General features: G+C 34.2%; 1 protein-coding gene across 6 annotated transcripts in view; it reads left to right on the top strand.

Annotated features, from left to right (window-relative positions):
* Window positions 1-24,857, top strand: part of PTPRK (protein tyrosine phosphatase receptor type K) — a 561,746-nt gene that overhangs the window by 507,748 nt on the left and 29,141 nt on the right. For 2 of the 6 annotated variants that reach the window (XM_039256923.1, XM_039256928.1), the window contains exons 14-17: window positions 12,762-12,900; window positions 20,769-20,929; window positions 22,016-22,051; window positions 24,019-24,030. In XM_039256923.1, coding sequence (XP_039112854.1) covers window positions 12,762-12,900; window positions 20,769-20,929; window positions 22,016-22,051; window positions 24,019-24,030 — 348 coding nt within the window. The remainder of the gene's footprint in view (window positions 1-12,761; window positions 12,901-20,768; window positions 20,930-22,015; window positions 22,052-24,018; window positions 24,031-24,857) is intronic. The other 4 variants (XM_039256925.1, XM_039256926.1, XM_039256924.1 and 1 more) reach the window with 3 other exon arrangements.

A 24,857-nucleotide genomic window follows, 5' to 3' on the forward strand; every position in this document is an offset into this window, starting at 1 on the left:
ATCAGTGAATGATGACCTCAAAAACCCTTGCTCCTCATAAAACTCCGGCCTATTTTTTTCAGGCCATGATTAAAGCTTAGATAAGAAATAGGACCAATAAGTGCGTAGGAATATAAAAAGAAACAAGTGAGATTGAAAGAGTAGGGAAGGTTTCACCGAACAGATTGAAACTTCTTATCAAAAGGGTCCTATTTAGATGACTGGATGGCATTGGCTTTTCAAAAAAAACATTCATTATCTAAAAGTAGACAAACTGTAGTTAATCAAAGTGTCCTGGATGTCAGTGTTTGCCAGATATTTTGAAAAGTCGAAGTTGTGACATGTGGTCTATGATTAGATCATCTGAGACTATCAAGAACCATTTGAAAATGTGGCTCCAGTCTCTTTACTCAGGGCCAAAAGATATTTTAGGATTAAAAACCCAATCTCAAACTCTAAAGTGTTTATTAATAATTTAGACTTTAAACTAAATTATCCCGGAAAAGCTGGAACTCAAATAAAATCGCATTTTAATCTGGCTCCTCTGTACAATATTAAAGCAGTCTTTAATTTAGTAAATAAACACCTGTGAAAATGGCAGTGCAACCTCTATTAAAATGATTTAAACCGTGTTGTGTGTTCTCCTGAGATATGCCAGATTAATGCATTATCCAAGCCTCAGTGGAAAATGACCTGCTGAAAATGAAAGTAGAATTCATCACTAAAAGCAGCCCAAAAGCAGCTAATCTTAACCCCTCATTTTAAAAATAAGGCAAGTAGAAATAGGTTAAAAGGTAAGTCATATTTATTATTTTAGATCACACCACATCCTTCTAACTTGAGCACTATTAAAAGTTTTGCTCGGTTTCTATTTTTTTCTCTGATATTTCAAATGATATCACATTCAACTGTGTACTTTTTTTTTCCTGTTTGTGCTTTGAATGGCATGTTTGGATGACTGGCCTAGATCTGGCATTCTGAGTTTTGTGCCAACAAAAATGTCAAGTGCATTTATTTGCCTTTTAATTACATGCACTGCCTGGATTTTAATATTCCAGATTTTTTTCCCTGAGGAAGAGACTCTGCTGATCCTGTAGTTTATAGGAGAAAAAAAAATCACTGACATTATCATGAAGCTCTTTTCGCCTACCATTTCCAGATACCCACATATCATTTTATAAACGTTTTACTTTAAGGTACACATTTTGTTGTTCTGCAGACTATTTTGCTACAAACACTATATGTGGATATGTGATCCAACATCATTTATTTTTATTTACTCTTTTCACTTTTCAGTAATTCTCACCTCAACCTATTTTAGTCTTAATAGGCCATTGCTTCTTGCATGTCCCACACATAGTAGCCACTATATGGAAGATGCAGTTCCTTAGCATTCACAGTGTCCCTTTCTTGTACCTTTGGTATGAATGTAGGCCAGGGTTATGACATTATATTATTTGTCTTATTTTACTTCCCCAAGTTAATTTTTATTACTCTGTTGTTATCCTCTGATCTCCTTTATTACTTGAGGTTTAAAAAAGCTTTTTTTAAATCAACTAGACATCTTCATAACCTCTGACCTCACTTTAATGCCTAGTGCATAGGCTCTGAAGGCATCTGCTATTGCTGTGCTACACTCTCCCTCATCTCAGTAATAAAACCACACCATCCACTTCCCTGTTTTCTTCAGAGAGGTCTTCCCTCACCTTCAAACCTAAAGAAGTCACCGTGTGCTCTATCTCATTCCCTACTTTAATTTTTGGCAAGGAACTTCTCAGTGTCAGGGGCTTGCTTACGTGTGTATTGTCTGCTTTGGGACACAGGGGTGTGTTCTGAAACACATGTGTTCTGGAACTGCATGAGAGCAGAGATAGTCTCTGTCTTGTTCAGTGACGATTCTTCAGAGCCTAGAAATGGGCTGGGAACATGCCAGGGACACTAAATTATTTATTTATTAGTGAAAGAAAGGAAACCCAGGCTTTCTTGGATTTAAGATGGGTCATGCAAACAGCCATGTATGGAAAGAGCCCAAACATCCATCAGTTGACAAATGGATCAAGAAGATGTGGTGTGTATGTATGTATGTGTGTATACACACACACACACACACACACACACACACACACACGCAGATGCACGTGCAATGGAATATTACTTGGCAATCAAAAAGAACGATATCTTGCCATTTCCAAGAATGTGGTGGGAACTAGAATGTATTATGCTAAGTGAAATAAGTCAGTCACAGAAAGACAAATATCATGATTTCATACATGTGGAATTTAAGAAACAAAACAGATGAACATAAGGGAAGGGAAGGAAAAATAAAATAAAAAGAGAGAGGGAGACAAACCATAAGAGACTCCTAAGTACAGAGAGCAAATTGAGGGTTACTAGAGGGTGGGATATTGGGTGGCAGGATGGGCTAAATAGGTGATGGGCATTAGGGAGGGCACTTGGGATGATCACTGGGTGTTATATGTAAGTGACAGATCACTAAATTTTACTCCTGCAATCATTGTTACACTATGTGTTAACTAACTTGGATTAAAATTGAAAAGAAAAAGAGATGGGTCATGGAATTTATGACTTAAAAAAAAACTCTTTAAAAAAACCTCTTATAACTTCCTCTAAGAACACTCCCAGATTCCATCTATCCATCTATGTTTGAGATTTTATAGGAAGGATTTGATCTAACTACCAGTTTACCTGTATTTCTATCTCCCCAACTTTACTTGTTTCTTTTTGCTAGGTAGTGATTGAGGTTGATACCTCTCTGGCATCTTTTTCTCCCTCTGAGAAGACAGTGCTAAAAAATATGCCTAAATAGGTTGCAAGTCACGTTTCTCCCAAGTGAAAGTGCCAGTTGGGAGTCAGGAAGCATGGGCTTTATTTTTATTGTGTCAATAACTAATACCATGACCATGGAAAAGGCATTTACTTCCTCTGAGTTTTTTTTTTATCTAAAAATCAGAGTTGGACTTTGGTGTTGAATGATTCTAAGAAATGTTTGAGGATGTCAGCAAACTAGATACAATTTCATCCCCTTGTGCAAGAGTCCTGCTTTTTCCTCTTTGTAGTACTTGCCATATTCTGCTCATAGGTACAATTATATAAGTACTTGGCTGTGCTTCTAAATGATACACACTCTCAAGGAAGAGCATTTGTTCATCTTTGTGGTTTTTAGCCTCATACAGTTTTTGTATCCCTGAAATATTCAACAAATATGTGATAAATAGTGAATTGTCTGTACTTTTAGAAATTAGACTTCTCTCCATTTGCTGTTTATTTGAGTTCATATTAATTATGGTACAGAAATTTAGATTTGGAAAAAGATTTTTATCTGAATTTGATTATAGTCACCCTAACCCTTACTGAAGCTTTATTAGGTACCAAGTATTATCCTAAGTATTTTATCTATTTTAATGTGTTTAAGAGAAGGGATGTATCTTTAGCATTCCTATTTTACTAATAAGAAAATGGAGAAACACAGCGATTAGATAACATTTGTAATGTCCCCTGACTAGAAAGTGGCAGAGCTGGAACTTAAACTCTGGTCAGTGGTTTTGTTACAACAAAAATATTTAATGCCACCTGGTTAGAGTATTCCTTATCAGTATGTTTTCCAGATACGTTAAAGTTCCTTAGCAATTTCTGCTATGTAGAATTGTTTTTTTAAAGCATGATTATGGATTCCATACATTAATTCTTTTAACCGTAGCATGAATGTATTTATTTCCAAAATGTTAAAACTTGAAACATGCTTTTATGCTACATTATATATGCTTTTACGTAGGTAGTACACTTTGTCCAATGATGAGTATTTTTGTTATTCATGCATTAAACTGTTGGCCACTGTAAGTCACTGGACATAAGAGATGAATGAGATTAATACCTCTGCCCTCAATTATCTTCTAATCTATTGAAGATTTATTGAAAAATATTTGCAACACAATTTTACATGTAGGTTACAGGCAAATAATCAACTTGTTTCAGAGATGAGAGGGTAGTTAAGGATTAAGGTCTTGAATTAGCTCTAAAATAAAAACCTAAAATCCCATCATCTGACTTCCATTTTCAGATGCCTGGCAGATTAGGTGCTCTGAGGATCTCAGCAGAAAAATCATACCTAGATAGGGCACATCTTTAGATACATTGCCAGGCTCTCAGCCCCTAGGGGAGGTCTCCAAGGACTCACTAGTATGCCTCTGCCCCCTACCCCCAAAAAAGTAGATGAATAGAATTAAGAACAGTGAGCAATAGGCAGAAGGAAAGATTGGTAGTCCCCAAAGGGGTTGTTGAAGCTATATTGTCCTTGAAACACAGATCCTCAGGCTGGTAACAAGGGAGTTACCCTGCCTGGAACTCTCATATAGAGCTGGTGTCCTTGAGGAGTGCAGAGGTGGTCTGAGTCCTGTGGTACCTCATGGTTACTGGCAGAAGGTGATATAAGTTCTTTTGTAGATGAAAGCATGATCAATTTAGGCCTGCAGGATTCCCACAGACTAACATAAAGCAATTAACTCACAATCAAAGGTCACCAAGTATTCCTGAGAGTAACTCACTGTGAGAGTTAGCAGAAATAACAGATTTGCCTCCCCAAAAGACTGCAGGGATTGGGATTGAGACATTCAGTATACAAAAGAGCTGTATACAAAATATTTAAAGAAACAAAGTGCAAATCATAAGGATAGCAAAATACTCTTAGGAGTCACTAAACAAAGAACCATTTGCAAAGAACCAAATGGAACTTTTAGAACGAAAAAGCATAATTTTTCAAGTTTTAAAAACTCTTTGGATGGACTGCATTGCAGCTTTGATAGAAGTAAAAAGATAATGTATTATCTGAACTTTAATCTGAAGAAGTTCCAGCAAAATTTAAAGGCAAGCCAAGATGCTGAGGAGGGACAAGCCCATCATATATTACAACATATTACAGAGCTGTGGTAATTAAAACTGTATCATATCAGCACAGAATAAGTATATTGCCTCTAAGAAAATAATGGAAAATCTAGAAACAAAATTCATGTGTGTGTGGAATTTGGATACGGGACCAAAGTGGTTTTGTAGATCATTGGATCAGTTCTAAAGTTACCCACAGATAACTGGAAATTTATTTAGCAGATGGGGGATTGGATGTTAGCTTGGAGACTTAAAATACTTTTCTCATGTATATCACACTCAGAAAGCAATTTCAGATGGACTCAGGATTAAATAGGAAGTGCATAGTTTTAAAACTTTTACAGACAGAAATGTTGATATCAATTCAAATAAATGATTTATCAATCACTGAAATTAAGAGCTCCTGTTCATCAGGATATCATAAATAAAGTGAAAGGAAAGCAGCCCAGTAGAAAATATTTGTAATACATAACTGACAAAGGATTAGTATCCATACGTAAGATATTTCTGTGAACCAATAAGAAAAAGATGAAAACCCAATCAAAAAAAAAAAATGGGCCAAAGTTATGCATCAAGCATTTCAGAGCAGAGGTATATTTCAAATGAATATCTCAAAAGATAATTTCAATCATCAAATGCATATTAGATATCATCCTCTACCACTAAATGGGTAAAAATCACAAAGTCTGATGAGGCAGAGTGTTAATATGTAATTTAAATAGAGTTTATGTGCACTACTGGTAGGTATATAAATTGGTAATAATTTAGCATTATCTTATAAAGCTGACTATTTGCAATCATATAATAGTTACAGTCCAAATCCACTGGATACAGCCCATGGGGACACAGTTTGCCAAACCCTGAAAGAGATGGAGGAGTATTTGGAAAAGGGCTGATGTTTTTGTATGATTAGGGTATGTGATCGCCTAAAGGAACTGTCAGTAGATGAGACTGAATAGGGTGATTAGAGCCTAGTTTTTAAGGGCTCTGTATGTCAGACCAAGAACTTCTTGCCTTTCCTCTTCAATGGAAAGCAGTGAAAAAAGTCATTTAATCACATCTGCATTTTAGAAAACTCATTCTTGAGGCAGTATAAAGGATGAATCTGAGGAGACCTGTAAGGGAAGCAGAAAGGCTCAGTGAAAAAGCAAGATGAAAATGGAAATGGAGAATTAAGGGCAAATTTCAGACCTAACTTAGCAGAGAGACTTAACTGTGTTTAAGAAGTAAGGGAACACGCTAAGGTTCTGTTTTACCCAATTGAATAAATTTAACCAAATGGAAAGCTTGATGAGAAATTCACATGTAAAATAATTTGACCTTCAGTAAGTTACTGTGAAGCAAAAAATATTGTGTACATATTTTTTAACCTTTAAGTACATTCCTAATGTGTGATGCTTCTTTCATTGCATTAAAAAAAGTGTTTCTATAAACTTTCTTCAGGATTTTATGTAAAATGTAAGCAGTGGTTTTAAAATGAAAAATTTTGGACATTCTAAGCCTGCAAGAAGAGGCCTTAAGCAGTGTGAAATTAATATTAAATATTTCTAATAGAAATCTATACTTTTATAGTTGTTTAAAGGCTTCATAGACTTCTGAACTGTTATTTTCCATATCAGAAATTTTCAAGTAATGTCCGTATCTTTATTAAACAGAAACAAACTAATTTTAGTTAACCATTTAAACAAAATGTGTGGTATATAGCTACTTTCATTTTTCACCAATACCTTGTTTTTTATTGTCAACCGTCTAAGACTAGACAAGTCTCATAAGATCATATGACCTGATGAAACAGGACTTCAAAGAATCATTGAGTTAAATAATGCATGCTTCAAGATGCCCATAAGACTCAGATGTCCAATGTAGCAGACTGTTGAATTAATAACATGGACTTTACAAAATTCACCATTATATCTTTATACAATAGAGTGAAAAGATTTTTTAAAAACTGTTTTCTAGTAATGTCAGTTCTCCTATTCATAATTTTTTTTAAATTTAATGTTTATTTATTTTTGAGACAGGGAGAGATTAGAGTGTGACCAGGTGAGGGGCAGAGAGAAAGAGGGAGACACAGAATCTGAAGCAAGCTCCAGGCTCTGAGCTGTCAGCACAGAACCTGATGTGTGGCTCGAACCCACAAACCCATGAACTCGTGACCTGAGCCAAAGTTGGATGCTTAACCGACTGAGCCACACAAATGCCCCCCCACCCCATTCATAATTTTTAACCTTTGTGTGATGGACCCAAAGGGCTAACATCTGGCCCATCTCCACCCAGGACAGTCGCTCCTACCACTACTTTTACTACCAGTTTTCGCATTTTATAGAAACTTCCCATCATTATGCCACTTAATATGAATAAAAGCTATATAATATTTTATCTCATTTGTTATTTTTGTCTTATAGATGAAATATTAACTCAGAGGTGCTAACTTCTTCATTGTCACACAACAAATAAGAGAAGGAACTGAGAATTAAAATAGGGCCTTACTGATACTAAGTTTCTCATACTTCCCATGACTCTGGAATTTCCCTACCCTTTGGTTTCGTGGTAAATGATGGCAGATGGTAGAATCAGTTAACTTTGTGAAAGAGTGGCTAGCAGAGGGCCTAGAAGTTTCTAGAGACCATTTAAAAATGTATGCCAACCTCCAAAACAAGATATACATCTGATCAAATCTATCCCTGTGTTTTTTCAGAAGACAAGTGATTTTCTGTGTGCCATTGCATCTACCAGAGGCAGCCTTAATGTTGTTCTTGTATTTACTCAACCAGGCCTTTCCACGTCCAACTGGAAATGCAATGCTAAGCAGAACAAACATGGTCCCTGCTTTCATGGGCTTTATCTTAACAGGATTGGGAAGCCATTGGCAGGCTCCCATCAGTGGAGTGATAATACAGTTAAAGTCACAGATATACTGTGTTGCCACATTGTGAGTTGATGTGGAATAGGCAGAGATAAAAAGAGGTGGTTACTGTGTAAACTGGGTTAGATACGAGGTTGGCCTGACTTCAGGTAGTAGCAGTAGAGTCAGGAAAAGTAGACACAGGAGATCCTTAGGAAGTACTAGTACTTTGTAACTAATTATAAAAGAAAGAAAAGTAATCCATCATCTTATTTGTCCTGGACAGTTCCACTGTTTCCCTTTGGTCCTGTCACAATTATTTTACTTTCAAAAGTATCCCAATTTGGTTAATAAATCATGTGTTAATACTGGAAATGAGAGGAGAGGAAGAGGAATTTTGCCCAGGTTTTTGACTTGAAGCCCTGCATGGATAGTTGTGCTGGTTACTGAAAGAGAGTTCACTGGAGGAGGAAGTGGTGTGAGGATGAGATGGAGTTCAGAATGGATAGGATGTATCTAAGGTGTCTTCACTGAAGGGAAGGCCTGTAACAGGAATCAGATGGCTGCATGGGTCAGGAGTTCAGCTCAGAGCCCTGACCCATGGTTAAGAGATATATTGATTTGGGAGCGATCAGCAAGATGGCAGCTGAAGTGATAGAAGTGGATGCAAGTGGATGAAATCACCAAACCAGAAAGTGTCAAGAGGCCCCGTTCTCTGAGAAACTCAAAGCAGCACCTATTTTTAAGGGAAACAAGGAGAGGCTCACAAAGGAGATCTAGGAAACTGAGAGATGAGCAAGTATTTGGAAGCCCCAAGAAAGGAGTGTCACAAAGAGGAGACAGAGCAATGTCAAATGCTATCAAAAGATTACATACAATGAGGAAATTGTGCATTGGACAACTAGCAAGTCATTAGCAACATTGGTGATGGTGGATTGGTGGCAATGGGATACATAAGCATGATGATAGCATTCAAATTCATGACAGGGAAGTGAGTGTAACCAATATTCAGAATTATAGCTGAAAAGGAAAGAGAGCACTAGTGAAACACCTGAAGAGTTTGCAGTAATTTATAGGATTATGGTGTCTCTAAAGCTTCTACAAGATTACCTCTATATTGTACTTAGAGGCGTCTACTCCTAATATCCGTCTTGAAAATGGAAGAATGTTTTTACATGATCACAGACTTTAAATTTAAATTTAAGTAAGTTTATATATTTTGAGGGTGTGTGTATACTTTTTAATCTATACCTTTTACCTAAATTCTTTAGGTAAATTATTTTTAGGTAGTGTGAAGAAGGACACCATTTATAAAATTATTTTAACTATTTTGCAAAACCAAAAAATTCAGCTCATAAATTTTCTCAATAAAAGTGAAATACCACCTTCATTTTTTCTCATTGTCCAAAGAATTATGCTGCCTTTGGCTTCAGAACAATGGGAACTCTTCGAATATTCTTTGACAGATAAAAAAAAAAAAGGTAAAGATTTATGGCAAAGGAAAGCATTTCTGAAAAAGGTGTTCCACATCGCCTTTGTATATGTGCATAAATTATAAACAGGGCTCAGGGGTGTAGTCACTATAATAGCTTTTTGCTCTCTTTGAAGAAAATAGAAAATGCTCACTTTGGGGTTACTGCTGTGTTTCCATTAATGAATCTTCTAAGCTTGAATGATTTTAAATAGGATATTTATGTTCCTTGGTTCTAAGGCCAAGAACTTAGAAAACTATGTGTGATTAAAGTATCTAAAGTAATAAATTTAGCCAGACATTTAATAAAAAATATTGTTAGTAATAATAATAATAATAAATGTCACAACTAAAGACTTTAAGGAGGATTCACAGGCAAGGGAAAACAGCCACCACCAATCATATGTTCCTAGAGAATTTGATTAGCCTTCTATACTCAAGTTTAATAATGATGCTGAAGCATTAATGAACAACTTGGGCACAAAAGTTATAATCATGACAGACAAGCACCCTCACTTACTCCAAATGAATGAACTTAGTGGGGTTTTTTTTTATTACTGTTTGGGAAAAATTAGTTGAAGTCCAGTATTTAACAAAGACATGTTGGTAGACTATAATCACACTGTTTTACATAATAGGTTATAAATTCCCACTACCTTGCACCCTGAATACACTTGCAAGGTTAGCAGTACTACTGGTCAGAAATGTACTTTTAGATTTGGCTTTTTTTTTTTTTTCTAAAAATATCTTTAGATTAATTCATCAGCAAATCTCTATTATTTAATAAGACTTTTAAAAAATTCTTCAGTCTCTGAATTTGAAATTACCTTTATGTCAGTTTTAATATTTAATTAGTAAACCCAGCTAGTATTAAAGCTGGCTGTTCATGCTTCATGATAATAGTTTATATTTGCACCTGTGTATATTCTGAATGTTGTCTGGTGGGCTGAGCAGTTCTGAAGATTTTTATGAAATATGTGCTACTTATGGCATAATGTCTTTAGAAAAGTATCCCATAGTAATATGTGTTTTGTCAAATTAAAATAGTTTATTAAATATATATTTAACTCATTGAACAGAAACTGATCTTTCAAAGAGTTTCAAAAACATATAATTCTGTGAGATATGTCAAATCACAAAGCAATCATTACTGTTACCTTGAAAGTCATGTGTGACCTAGAACCTCTTAAGAGTAAGCATTAATTAATGAATAATGATGATTTGTTACATGCACTAAAGTCTTTTCTAGGGATTTCTACATCAAACATTGTCTTCCTGTTTGAGGCAGGAACTGTTCAATCCAATTGAGAATTACAAACAGGGTATATTTTCTTTAGCTTTATATTCAACTTTGAAATATATTCCACCTGTTTTCACATACACTGCTATGTATGTATGTCTAAGGTTTTCCTTGGGAAAGAAGAGATATCCAGTATATTTAATACGTGCTTTGATGACCTGAACTAAAATGTGTAGTTTGAAATGTGGTAAGCATTGAACTACTTCTATCCATAATTAATGAGATTGGAAAGTTCCTGAAGCCTGGATATATGAAAGCGTCAAGTCAGAAAGGAAACCTCCCTTGCTTTCCAGAAGAAACAACCTGAAGGCTTGCTTTTCCTACTGGAGAATAGTAGTTATCAAATACTGGTCTACAGGGAAGTTTTATCCTATCCAAGTGAAATAAGATAAATTAAGACAGTTACAGTGAATTGTTTTACAAAGTTAACTGTTTCTCTAACACTTTTCTTCAAACTATGTTTTCTACTGGTTTTACTTTAAATTACCACTTTATGAAATGACATTGATATTAGATATATTAGTTCTCTTTAATTTCCTACTTGGGAAAATTAACAATTAGCACCTTTTATCTGTCTGTTTTGGGGAGGGACTGTGGCTGGTTGAGAAACTGGAGCAGATGTTTAGATGCGGAACCTGGAACGAAAGCACAGGGAGGGATTTAGAAGCCAACACAGAAACACTAAAGAAGAATTGAAATACAGAAATATACGTAATGTTAAAAAAGGAATTTGTAAATTATCCACTAGAAAGATAGGAGGTTAGGGGCACCTGGGTGTCTCAGTTGGTTGTGCATCAGACTTCGGCTCAGGTCATGATCTAGCAGTTTGTGACTTTGAGTCCTGTGTCGGGCTGTGTGCTGACAGCTCAGAGCCTGAGCCTGCTTCAGATTCTCTCTCCCTCGCTCACTGCTCCTCCCCCACTCACACTCTATCTTTCTCTCTCTCAAAAAATAAATAAATAAACAAACAAATAATAAACATTTTTTTAAAGATATGAGGTTGGATTAGGGGTTCATTTGTTCATTCAGCCACTGTCTCCTCATGCCATGGTGGATGCTTTAAGGCAGTTTCCCAAATGTGCCTAATGCTATGAGTCAGCCATAGTCTAGACACACAGATTCTTACCAGAAGGGGCTATGGATCTGGAAACATCGAGAAATGCTGTTTTAGAAGATAGATGTGTTAGATTTTGTCACTGTGCTTACACCATTTATAATCTATCCTTATCTGTCTAAGCCTCAGTTTTAGTATCTGGGTTAATAAGATGAAAGGAAAATATCTTCAGAGGGTTAATGGAGCCTGTAAATTGACGAGGGTGTATATACCTTTTTCAATGTTTATTAATTTTTGAGAGAGACAGAGACCCCACACGAGCAGGGGAGGGGCAGAGAGAGGGAGAGAGAGAGAATCCCAAGAAGCCTCCACATGTCAGCACAGAGCCCAACATGGGGCTTGATCCCATGGACTGTGAGATCATGACCTGAGCCGAAATCAAGAGTCAGACGCTCAACCAACTGAGCCACCCAGGCACCTCCAGGTGTATACTTTTGACTGTGTGTGTGGATGGGGGGTGGGGGTAGCTTTGAGAAAAAAGGAAAGATAGGGGATACAAAGAATTTTTAAAATAATAATAATAAAACAACTTTATCTTTTCAAAGTTCTGTTTCCCAAGTTTATTATCTGGGTTTTATTTTTAAAGAGAATATGAAATATTCCTTGCTATATTTGTTTTTCTTTTCTTCCAAACCACCTGTTTCTTTCAAATCTTATATATCAAATCATAAACTGATACTTCTACCAGTTAGATGAGGCATTATTTAACCCAACCCCTTGTGTCCCCGACAAGTGCCATTGACAGCTGCCTTTTGGTGCCAAGCACTTTAGTTCAGAAGTGTTTGCCTAGTGAGCCAGCAAACAAATGAATCCCTAAATCTGACCCCATCTCTTTCCATGTACTATTGGCTAATCTTGCATCTGACTTCTAAGGATATTTGGAGAAAAAATAATTCACTGTTCCCTTTGATAGTTATGGCTAGGTTTTGTTTTATTTTCATGTGCTAACAAAATCCCTATTCAGAAGGCTTTCCCCTTATCTCGGCTCTAAATCCCTCGTGCTGTAGTTTAACACGCTTCTGTATTTATATATCCAGGTTATTTTTATTCAAAATAAACAAGTTGTCTTTTTGTAGTAATTTTTGGCCAGCACTAGTTTTCATCTCTGGGATAATTAGCTGCTTTCAGTGACTTATTTTTTAAATTCATTTAGCAGCAGCAACAGAAGAACCAGAAGTGATTCCAGACCCAGCCAAGCAGACAGACAGAGTGGTGAAAATAGCAGGAATTAGTGCTGGAATTCTGGTGTTCATTCTCCTCCTCCTAGTTGTCATACTCATTGTAAAAAAAAGGTAAGAACTGATTTTGTTCTGTCCCGTTCACCTGCCATTTATGTCCCTAGCTTTTAAATACATTTTTTATTCCCTTAAGCTCTTTTAAAATGGAGCAAACAAGAAGAAGAATTGAATTTTGACCATATTGCCAGCATCTGAGTCTACTTCTCATGCTTTATAAATAAATTCTTACTGGTTCCTTGCAGTTTAATTTTGGACTTAGACATATCCTTCTTGTCAAGTTAACTTTGAAATTAATGTATGAATTTAAATTTCTCAAATGCAGAGACTTGAGATATTCATTTATCTTATATTTTGAAGTGTTATTTACTCAGAATGGCAAAAGTATTTATTATGATACTTGGGTTATAGTCTGTGAATTATTTTGTACTCTTACTCTGGTTTTCTAAGTGTTGGCTACAAGTAAGATATGAGTAGAATCTAAACATTATTTTGTGAAATTGTATATTAAATATTCACTGACTAAATATTTCAGCACTTTGGTATGAAGAGTCTTTTTTTTTTTTTTAATTGAGCATTAGTCTTTTATACAATATCAACCAATATCGCCATCTTCTGGAATTACATGAAGATACTAAGACCTACTGGAATTGAAACTGAACTCTGTTCAGGAGACTAAAGTATACTCCTGCTGAAAAACATTTCAAAGTATACAGTCTTTATAATTTGATCTTCTTTCCATGTCATGGTCTGTAAGGCATTCTCTTAGAAACTGATACAACTCTCACGTCCTTCCACTCATATGTTTTAGATAATACTGCAATTTGGGAGGACTTATAAACAAGTCTTTATATGTAGAGGACAGTCATAAAATAGTTTTATGTATAGAAGTGTTTGCAATTTATGAATTATATTGAATATTAAATGATATTGCTAACATTACATTAAATCATATACTATTAGGATTGTTTTGTACTCAAAATTGTTTTGTACTCCCATATACTATTAGGATTGTTTTGTACTCAAAATAAATCATTAACATATAGATAAGACTCATACTACATGTTTAATCATTCCATCAGAGTTTATTTTAATGTATTGCCTCTTTACAATTATCCCCTGGAGATATATATGTTGGAGAAGACACATCTGCATTAGAAACATTAGGTATGCATTATAGTGTTTTGTGTTAAATTAGCTACATACGTGCTTTCCCTAATAGTGCTTTCTCTTTTTGCTGTTGTGTACCTCTGTGGTTGGAGAATACATCATAAATTGAGACAGGAATACTTAAGTATTTTAGTAATACAAATTTGCCAATCCAGATCAGTAAAATGGCTGAGTGTAACCTTCAAATCTTATGGCTCTATTTAGTTTAAATCTATATTTGGAGAGTTAACTAAACTGTTTATAGAATTAACTAAACTTTTGCTTCATGATTGAAACCATTCCAGTCCCTTCAGACCGGAAAAGAGAGAATGAAATTGGCCTCTGATTATGTCCTCACTCAGTTATAATTGGGTTAAACTTACTGGTTTTATTTGTACTATTCAACACTTATTTGTTATTGTAGCCTTCCTTATCCATGGCCCTCTGTTTCATAAATAACACACACACAAAATTGAAACATAAATTTCTTACACTATTATCAAAATAACCTCTAAGCACAATTTTACTTGTGTGGGTAAAATGCTCTGACAACTGTCTAAAATCGCATAATGTAACCAACTCATTTTATGGTTCATATTTTAAATGGATGGCCTCTCTATTAAAATGCTTAATGTTTGAGTTTTCATAATTATGCATTAATTGATTGTCTTTTGATAGAAAGTATGCCAGGGCTTTCCGTTTCTCTTCCTCACCATTACTTACCTTCATGACTGGGAAAAGTTGCAACTTTATAGATAGATAAAGTTATATATTTAGATCTATTTCCTTCCTATATATTTCATAACTAAATTACTTGAATCCCTTATCTAAGCAACTTTGTAATGACTTCCACTCATATGTAGTATGTCTCACATATATTGTGGATGATTTAATCACAAATATGTTTATTATACATACACAAAGGCATAGATTTTGTAACAGTATTGCATAGCATCAAATCTTAATCAATTCTAGTATATAATGTTTCCCTTTTAATACACAGATTTATAATAAAACTAACAAAAAGCAAACTATTTTTAGTCTCTTATGATCTTTATTTTTATGGGAAATTAAGTTTCTCAAGACTTTGTCCCTCACTGGGAATAAACCATCTAGGTATATTTCTCATGTTGAAAAAAATTTCTGTGTATTTTTGGGTTTTGTGTAAAAATATGGTTTGGAATTTAATTTAGTAAAATTCTACAGCTGAGGGTATATATAAAGTAAGTGTTTAGGGTAAGAAAAGGGATAGTGCATCTTTCAAAACGCAATGTCATTTTTTTATTTAAACGCTGTTTAATTATTTCCAAATGTATGCCATTTTTTTCATTGGTTTTGTATTATATTTTAAATGTGCAGCATGAATACATTATTAATACCCAACATAAACTTGAAGTTATGTTTCAGTACAGTAAATGTTTGTGTATGATACCATGATCACATACATCTACTGTAGAAATATCTTTGTGTATATATAGTGTATGGGACATATGTATATTCACATAATATATGTATGTACCTCTGAACCATTAGATTTAACAACTTGTTTAGAAATCTAGATGTCACTCTGCATATATTCTATATTATCCTAATACATATTTACATTTTGTATCTCAAGAAAACTAGTCAATTTAGTATACAAGTTCTATACACAGCTATTCCATCTATCATGGCTTATTGATGGTAATGGACAATATTATGCTTAACTGCATGTTGAAATACACAATCCATTTAATTTAAAATTTTTCTGGCAGCAAGAGAAATATCAGCATGCTATTTTTTCCAAATTATGTATTTTAAATTTTATTTTCTATTGCATATCTGTCTGTTTAATTGCATGGCAAAAAAAAAAATCTAACCAATGCATGAGCAAATTGAAATGCAATCAAAAAAACATGACTTTTATTTCATTTTACTTTATTTTTTAACGCACATTTTTCTGCTTTATTGAATGTGACAGAGTCACGCTTTTCATTCACCATTGCTTCTCTTTTTCCACTGTCTGTGATTTGCTTGCCAGGAGGAGCTACTATTCTTACTCCTACTACCTGTAAGTAGAAAATGGGTGATATACAACTTTACCTGTGTTAAAGATGCAGTATCCCTTTTCAAAAAACAAGAACAAAACAATTTTAAATGTTTGTGATTTTGTGATATTCCTTGGACTCTAAAACTATAAAGTTTATCCATTAACTTATTTTGTTAATCTTTTTAAAAAGGGATATTGTATTTCTGTATATTCAGCTACTTTTAATTTTATTTATAATTTTCCGCTAGTAGCTTTAGACTACAACCCGAAACATCATTTATTTGCTTAAGTCAAACCTGTATCTTATAAACATGATACCTCATACTACAAAGCAAGTCAGCTCTGACTGTGATAACATCTCTCTCCACGTTTCCAGGAATCCAGGATGGGTTATAACACCTTTGGTCTGGTCATCTAGGCAAGCAGTATGATCTTATGAAAACAAATGGATAAAGTGATACTGTTTCAATGAGAAACAAAAACATCTTTTTAGAAAAGAAAAATTGAATTCATTCATTATTACTTAAACAGGACAATGATTTTGTAAAACCAAGACCAAAATGAACCCTGTCATCATACACAAAATATACCACAGTGTCCACATATTTCCTTTTCTCTTCCAAACTCTTAGCTCAGCGACTATACTTAGGTGTGGAATGTTAGTCTGAATAAGGACAGAGAATATTGTTCACTCTATTTCTCTAGACACATTCAGTTTATTACCTTAGATGCCAGGGTATCCATCTAATCCAAAGGAATGATATAAAAAAGTATTCTTGGACATTGCCTGATAGACATATGATTCACCAAGTTTTAAGACTTAAGACTTGTGATTAAGTATGTTTGGGGACATTTATACCACACTATTTATTTTACTTGGTAAATTAAAGCAAGTTTTACAATAAAATTTGGTAAGAGTCTCAGTGACTCTATAACAGAAGTCTGCCAATATTTTAAATATTATAAACACTTGGCTTCTTATAATCTGCTAAAACAAGCAGGTGTAAACTAACAGTGCTCTTAGCTTATTGTGATGGATCATAATATCCTTGTTAAATCATGTTTGATGAAGCCAAAGGTAATTAACTGTACCATTTCATACAATTATGGAGCACTTTTCCTCTTTATAGGCCACCCATATATCCACCTGCAGAAGTTTATGCTGTTGGCTGCTTGGATAATGAAAGTCATTTGCACATCTGTCAAACTCAAGTAGTTGTAAAATGGATTGCTTAACTGTCCTGAAGTGCACTATATTTATATTTATATTTATATTTATATTTATATTTATATTTATATTTATATTATTTATATATAAAATGTTGGTTGTTCAGAGAGACAAAGCATCAAACATACAGGAATCCATAAGTATTTTTGAGAATGTCAGTAGGCTTACCATTAACCATTGATGTATCTGTAATGTTAGAAAGAGATTGCCTTTTTAGTGGATGGATAACATTTCTGTATGCTAGGCTATATAGTAGGTTATGGTCCTTTTATTTAATACTTAAGACTATTAGCAGTATCAGTCATAACTTGAAAAGTGTCACAGGCATATATCTTAAAAACTGCTTAAACATACTTAATCTAAACATATTTAGTATAAACATACCCAACCCAAATTAGAGAATTTTTAAATAAATGTAAGTAAATAAGTTAGAATACAATTTAAAAGAAAACCAGTTGTGATCTTTAACTAACATTCACCGGCATCATCATAGTGACTGTCACTCATGATCAAAACACTTTAATGTTAATTTTTGTTTTGTAGTAACTGGAATTAAAGCCTACCTCATGAGGCTGTTGTGAGGGTGCAGGTATATAGACCAAGCTGATAACGCATGGCTGACAGATATTAACAAATGTTATACCCTCCATAATTTGTCATCTAACGAAGGCTTGTGAATATGAAAACTCTTTCACCTCCATAAAACTTTTGTCATGATTTTGACAAATTAATTGCTTTTTATTTTTCCTTAATCACAATATGTGTATAAATTATATGTGTTTTAATGTAAAGCCCCAAAGTTTAAACCTGTCTTTTCTAATTGGTTTGAACTACCCATCCTCAAACTTTTAACATTATTTTTAATCCACATTTCAAGTTATGTTATTTTTATAAAGTTCAATCTCAATTTTTTGAGGGGTGAATTCATTCTTCTTGCCCAAGAGACAAAGATTGGAAGTTATTTCTTAAATTTCATTTTACTGTTTTAACACTTTTAAGTGGCAAAATGTCTGTGTTCTATTCACATTCTTCTTCTCAAATTTATAACAACTAATGTTTAACTCCTTGAGCCAAGTGGATGCTTCATATTATGGTACATTTTGTAATGTGGCATTTAAAACAGATGTCAGCGACTGGATATAGTGTGACAGTGTAGGCCTTAGGACCATACTATTCTTCACTGCTTATTAGATATATAACTGTGGACAAGTTATTTAACTTGCCTGAGTCTCAGTAAACTCATCTACACAATTAGAATCAGTGGGTTGATCTGAGAATCAATTGAGTTAACAAATGAAAGGTGCCAAGTATGTAACAGTCCTATTTCATCCATTCGACAAGTATTTATTGAGTGCCTGCTATGTGCCAGAGACTGCTCTAAGTGTTAGGAGAAATGGTCTTTCCCTTCATGGAACACACAGTGGGGAAACAATTAAAAGGACACTTGCACTGGAATATGATGATTGTTGTTCTAGTCAGAAAACATGGTGCTATCAAAACAGCTAACAGGGAAACCTAACCTGAGATAGGTTGTATCGGGATCAGAAAAGCCTCCCTGATGCAGTGAGACAGAATAGCTTCTTTCCATTCTTTCTGTTCTTCTAGAGGCAAAAAGAAGTTTGTAGATCAAAGAACAAATACCTTATATGGTGGTCTAGAGGTAAGTTTGGAAAGTAAAGTCTATAGACCAAAATAGGACCTGCTGATGTTTAATTTTCCCTACGTGGTTTCAAAAAATAGAACCACTTGAGAAAATGAGGAAATTTAGCATAAATATTTAGATTCATGACTTGTTCTTAAACATAATCTTAAAATCAGAAGCTGAACACTGGGATCAAATGCTAATCATCACTTAGGCAAGTTGGCCCTAAAATGGCTTTCCAATTCTTCACAGTCCCCACCCTTCCAGACATCCCTGGCAGCAGCACTCATTTGTATTACCTGTCTAATATCTGTAAGATTTTGCAGGGTTTTTACCCTATAGCCTAGAAAAAAGAGACAATAGTTCTTTCAGTGAATACGTCAAATATCACTAATAAATGATGGTGGTCGTGGTCATGGTAATGATGGTGGTGGTGGTAGTTCTTCTTATGCTTTTGTCATTGCTGTCTTATTACTAGTACTATCATTACCATTATTATTACTTCTTTAAAAAGTTAATGCCATTTGCATCCGAGAGCCTAGTTCATGACTGTCTTATATAGGTGTCAGATCTGTTGTATCCACAGATTGGGTGTTTTGGGATGTACCCTCTGAGACCAAGTACTATAATCTGGAGTAGCTCTCTAATTGCTACATTACTTTTGTAAAGGAGAAGCCCTTGAACATAAACATAACCATTAAATGAGCCTTTAAAAAAAATTTGTAGTATATTTCCTCTAATACAGATACTAATGAGAATCAGAAGAATTTGTCCTAGTTAATAACCTAGCTGAGAAATAGCATTCTTCAAACAACGAAAGGATATTTCCAAGGTACATAAACTGCTGCCATAAATATAATCTGGTTACTACAAGCTTTTAGAGTGCCTTTATTTATATTATATATAAATTGCCTAGTTAATGTGATGTAAATGTTTTATATTCCTTTAATAGTTTTATATTGCATGTTTTATGTGTAACATTCATAAAGAACCAGAATGTATTTCACATCCTTGACATAGAAGATAAAGATGTCAGTATTTGAGGAGCTCAAAAGTCTAACTCCACTGATTTCTAAATCCCTAAGTCATTTGCCTTGCATTTATAAGGCAGTTCTTCAGTGCCATGTGCTTCTAAAACATATCTTTAGGATTTGACCATGGCTGTGACTCAAGATTATGATCGTTTGTATACTGTGTCAACTTTGTATTTGCCAAACTTTTCTCAGGGTACTTTTCTTATACAGTATATAATTTTCCTATATATATGTATATTTGCCTTAAATCTAGCAGCGGCTAATTCTACAACTTTCCTGATTAAGTTTGGGTTGATGTTATAAATATGCTTCTAAATATGAAAAGCTACACGTGTTGCATTTTTACTGAATAATAAAACAGAGAATGGAGAATGGGATTTCTTTGTCTATTTTAACTGACTAGAGTGACTAGGGTAAAATAAACGTAAAAAGCTAGTCATGCTATCCCCCAGAAGAACTTCTAAAAGGTGATCAAAAGAATTAATTACCCAAGGGGAAAACCAAAACTTAGCTTTATCTTAAAATTTCCTTGGAAAACTCTACTGAGGAAGTATTTATTTGTGGCTTTAATAAAGCATAGTTATAATTTATGACTATTTTAATGATACAAGAAATGAAAGGTTTCGATTGACTGCTTGAATGTTGAAATATCCAGATGACAAATTACAGCTACGAGCAGATGTTGTTTGAATATCAAACCGAATTCCTAAAATTAGGAAATTTAGAGATTCCAAACTACAGCTTTGTATACTTATTCCTGGGTCTTCCTGAACTATTTGCTGCTGGTGTCAGCTGTCCTCCAAGCCTCACACTGGGGCTTCCCTTTTGTATTTGCCTTGGCAGCAAGCTGGCTAAAAAACGGAAAGATGCTATGGGGAACACTCGGCAGGAAATGACTCACATGGTGAACGCCATGGACCGAAGTTACGCTGATCAGAGCACTCTGCATGCAGAAGACCCGCTTTCCATCACGTTCATGGACCAGCATAATTTCAGTCCAAGATGTAAGTTCTTCATTACAGTTTTCTTAAGTTTATTTATTTCGAGAGAGATGGAGAGCAAGCAGGGGAGAGGCAGCGAGGGAGGGAGAGAGAGCTCCCAAGCAGGCTCCGCGCTGTCAGCTCACTCACAAACAGTGAGATCATGACCTGAGCCTGAGTCAGAGGCTTAACTGACCCAGCCACTGCGGCGCCCCTCTTCCTTAAAATTTTAATACGTTTTTGAAGCTACTTAAGTCACTTTGAATTCAACACATTACTTTTTGAATAGTGAGAAAAAGTACAACAGAAATGGAGGAAGCGACCAGAGAGAGAAAAAGTGATAAAGAATATTCTGGGAAATGTTCAACTTGGTAAACATTTTCAGTAGTTACTGACCCTAAAAGCATCCCTTCATTTCCTTGATCTATATCTACAACAAATTCATCATGATAAAGTTGTATGAGTCATTTTGGAATTTAATTTTAATCATGATAGGGCCTTCTTCATCTATTTTATTTTTATTTCACTGTAAGATAAATGATAGAAAAGAACATAGGTTTTGCTGAAACTGTAGATGTACCATCTCTCTAACCACTTGATTTAATAATTAATCTAAAAGGACTTGAAAGCATTTTTGTTCCCCAAACTTTTCTACCTGTTGCCTGTGTTAGTACTTTATTAGGAAGTGTGAATTCAGCAGTGTAACTATAAATATCCACTTATGAACATAGAGAAAGGATTAAATCTATTTCTTACAGTTAACTGAAAAAAAGTATTTGTAATGAATATGAGATCATTATTTCTGTAAGTACTTTGCACTTGATAGATTTAAATGGGTCCCCCTTCCCATTTTATAATCTTTATAATGTCAAGTTGGATCTCCCTGGCTTTTAAAATTGAACAGAATACTGAACTTTAATTACAGCTGCACCCTTCCTGGTGTTTTCAGATAACCCAAGCTGAAAAAGAAAATTTTACCTTTGTAAGTTATCATAATCAAAGAAAGATGAATAGTTATATCTCTTAAGAAAGTATAAATCTATTTTAAAGGAAAATGTAAAATACAACTCTAGGGCTATATATTCCTTCATGAGCTTTGTTTTCCTACAGTGCCCAATGATCCTCTTGTGCCGACTGCTGTGTTAGGTGAGGCCCTAATTCTTTATCATACTTTCTTGCATGGATCACACATCCTTGCATGAGTTATAGCTTTGTCTACACAGTAATTATCCACAGTGTAGGAAACAGCTTGATTTTGAAAATTAAGTCCTAATCTTCTCAAAGAAAGACCTAGTGGTTTTCAAATTGGTAAGATGCTTTTTAAAACCAATGTATTTTTAAATTCTTGGTTCTTTTAGATTTGGAGCCAAAGTACGGTGGCCCTCAATATATGACTGATATACTTGCATATACTAACTTTTTACTAACTGACATATATATATATAGGCAAGTTAGTAGAAAGATCCCAAATTCCCAAATGCACACATCTTAGGGACCAATGCTACCGGAATAACTAGTTTTTATATAAAGATCTACATAATGGAGAGAGTTTCTCAATTCTCCTAAGTTTATAGCAGCTAAAGAACACGTTTCCAAGTAAACATTAAAAATGTGTGCATTTGCTTTAGTTTTGTCTTTATTAAGAGTTTATAAATGCAGGTAAAGTTGCTATAATATTGGTGTGGAGCTTTGCATTCTATATATGCATCTTACATGATGTGTCATCCTTCAAGAAATCAAGACTAAGCCAACATTTACCACGATATATCTCAGACAAGCGGTATTGCTAGTGATGAATAAGGCCTTTGCAAATGTAAAATTAATGTTTAATCAACTGTATATTTAAGAATGGAATGAGTTTCATTTCAATTTGTACTCTGTTCCTTGACTAATTTTGCACCAATGATTCATGACCAGCTTGCTTATATGTTAACAAGTTCTAGGTCAGTTTTATCCTAGTGTTTCTAATATTAAAGGTTTAACCAAAGAAATATGGAAATTACCAGCTAAATGTATCTTAAAAGCTCCAAATTCTCTCATTAAATATAAAAATTTAAGTTTCTTGCAAGCACAAAACTTTATCTTACATTTTATGCATGTTTTTGTTATCCATGTATTCAACATTTAATTACATTTTAAAAATATTTCTGGAACAATACAATTAATTCAGTTAAGTGAAATACACTCCTCTTTTACTAAAATAATTATTAAACTTATAATTTTATAATATAAAGAATATATATTCTAAAAAAATCTGAAAGTCAATGTTCTCTTTCTCTGACTCTCTTCTCCTTTGATGTCCACACCAATAATGATGGGGAAGTGAACGGGGGAGTTCATCCCAAGAGGTAGCCCAATCAGTTAGGGAGGAGCCAGGAATCATGATCATTGGGATGGCACCAAATGCCTTTGAAAATGTCATCTTCTGTTGAGCAAAATGCTGCACAATGCTGTCACCGTCAAATTAATAAGTAAAGTTCAATTAAAATATTAAAAACCCACTGAGGAAAAATTAGTTATCTAAATGTTAAACTTTTATTACATTAATATTTTAAGAAAATGTTGAATTGGGTCCAAGTCGCGATTCTCCAGGGGACTCACAATATGAACCCATGAAAGTGCCTTACGTCTTTGCTTTCCCATCTGTAAACTTTTACACAGGTTTATAAGGAGAAGATGAGATAATGTATATGAGTTTTACAAACTATAAAGTTTAAAAGATTATTATTATAATTTTCCCTGTGAAAAGAGTATGTTTAAGGAAGGCTAGAGTTAACACAATAGTCATAAAATCTCTTCATATAAACAGTTGTTATGCATTCTATTTCATTTTGAAAGTCAAGCTGGTTTTTTTAAATGTTCTTTAAAAGCTAAATCTCATTAATCATATCAGATTTAGAAATGATTTGTTGCATTTTTCATCATTCTTGGAATCATGGTATTTACAGTTATTTTCCATCCACTTGATTTTGTATTTGTAAAGCAATTTTTGAAATCACTTCAAATATTGCTTGATATTAATACCTACTTACTGATTTTAAAAGCACTTAGAAACTTTTCATATTGATTCATATTTTTGCTTTTTTGTGTTTTACTGCTTCATTGGGTTAAAGTCCCTATAACTGGTAAGTATATTGCAAAGGATTCTAGAAAAGTTTTCCATCAAGGAAATATTCGAAGTTATTATTCTTAAATGTGTAATAAGGATAATGATTGGAGCATGTACTCTCACTACCAGTGTCATTTTTAGGTGGTGTGATGAGGAGAAAAATGTATCGAGATTAATAATTCATATGTGATTATTTTAATGAATACTGCTCATTGTATTAATGTGTGAAAGCATAATGCAAAACAAAAGGCATTGTCTGTTTCATACTGGACGTCTCATGGGAGATTTGAAATATGAGTGACTACTTTGTTTTTCACTGAGCCTTCTATAATTGTAAACATTCCACTGCTTCAGCAGGTATGACATGAGCTGTAGCACTGCTCCGCACAGCCCAGGCTACCGTACCTCGGCTTGGGTGATTCCATTTTGCCTTCCCAGAATTATCTGTCCTCTTCTCATCCTAAGCTGTGTTTTCTGTGATAGTGCCCAAATCAGTGTCTTCTGAATTTAATTTATATGTTAATCTCTGTGTCAATTTATTGATTGTAATATTTTAGCAAAGAGAGACCAATTGAGTGTAGCCTCGTAGGAAGAAGAGGAAACTCAGGAATCATGTTTGTTAGTGAATGTTTGTGTGTAGAGGGTGGACAAAGCCTGGGTAAAAAACATTAATTCAGTTGAGTGGTTAGGTCACAGAAGAATCCACCAGGGGTTTGGGGGATTCACTGTGATATTTTTAGAAGTAAATGCAAAGATTTTTTTTTTTTAAAAAGGCATTCAGCCTAACAAGGGAAAGTAAAATAAATGCAATCAAACTAAATTGTAGAAGCACACAAATCTGAT

The sequence above is a fragment of the Hyaena hyaena genome, unplaced genomic scaffold, assembly GCF_003009895.1.
Source record: "Hyaena hyaena isolate Hyena2069 unplaced genomic scaffold, ASM300989v1 scaffold_596, whole genome shotgun sequence".
Taxonomy (NCBI): Eukaryota; Metazoa; Chordata; class Mammalia; order Carnivora; family Hyaenidae; genus Hyaena; species Hyaena hyaena.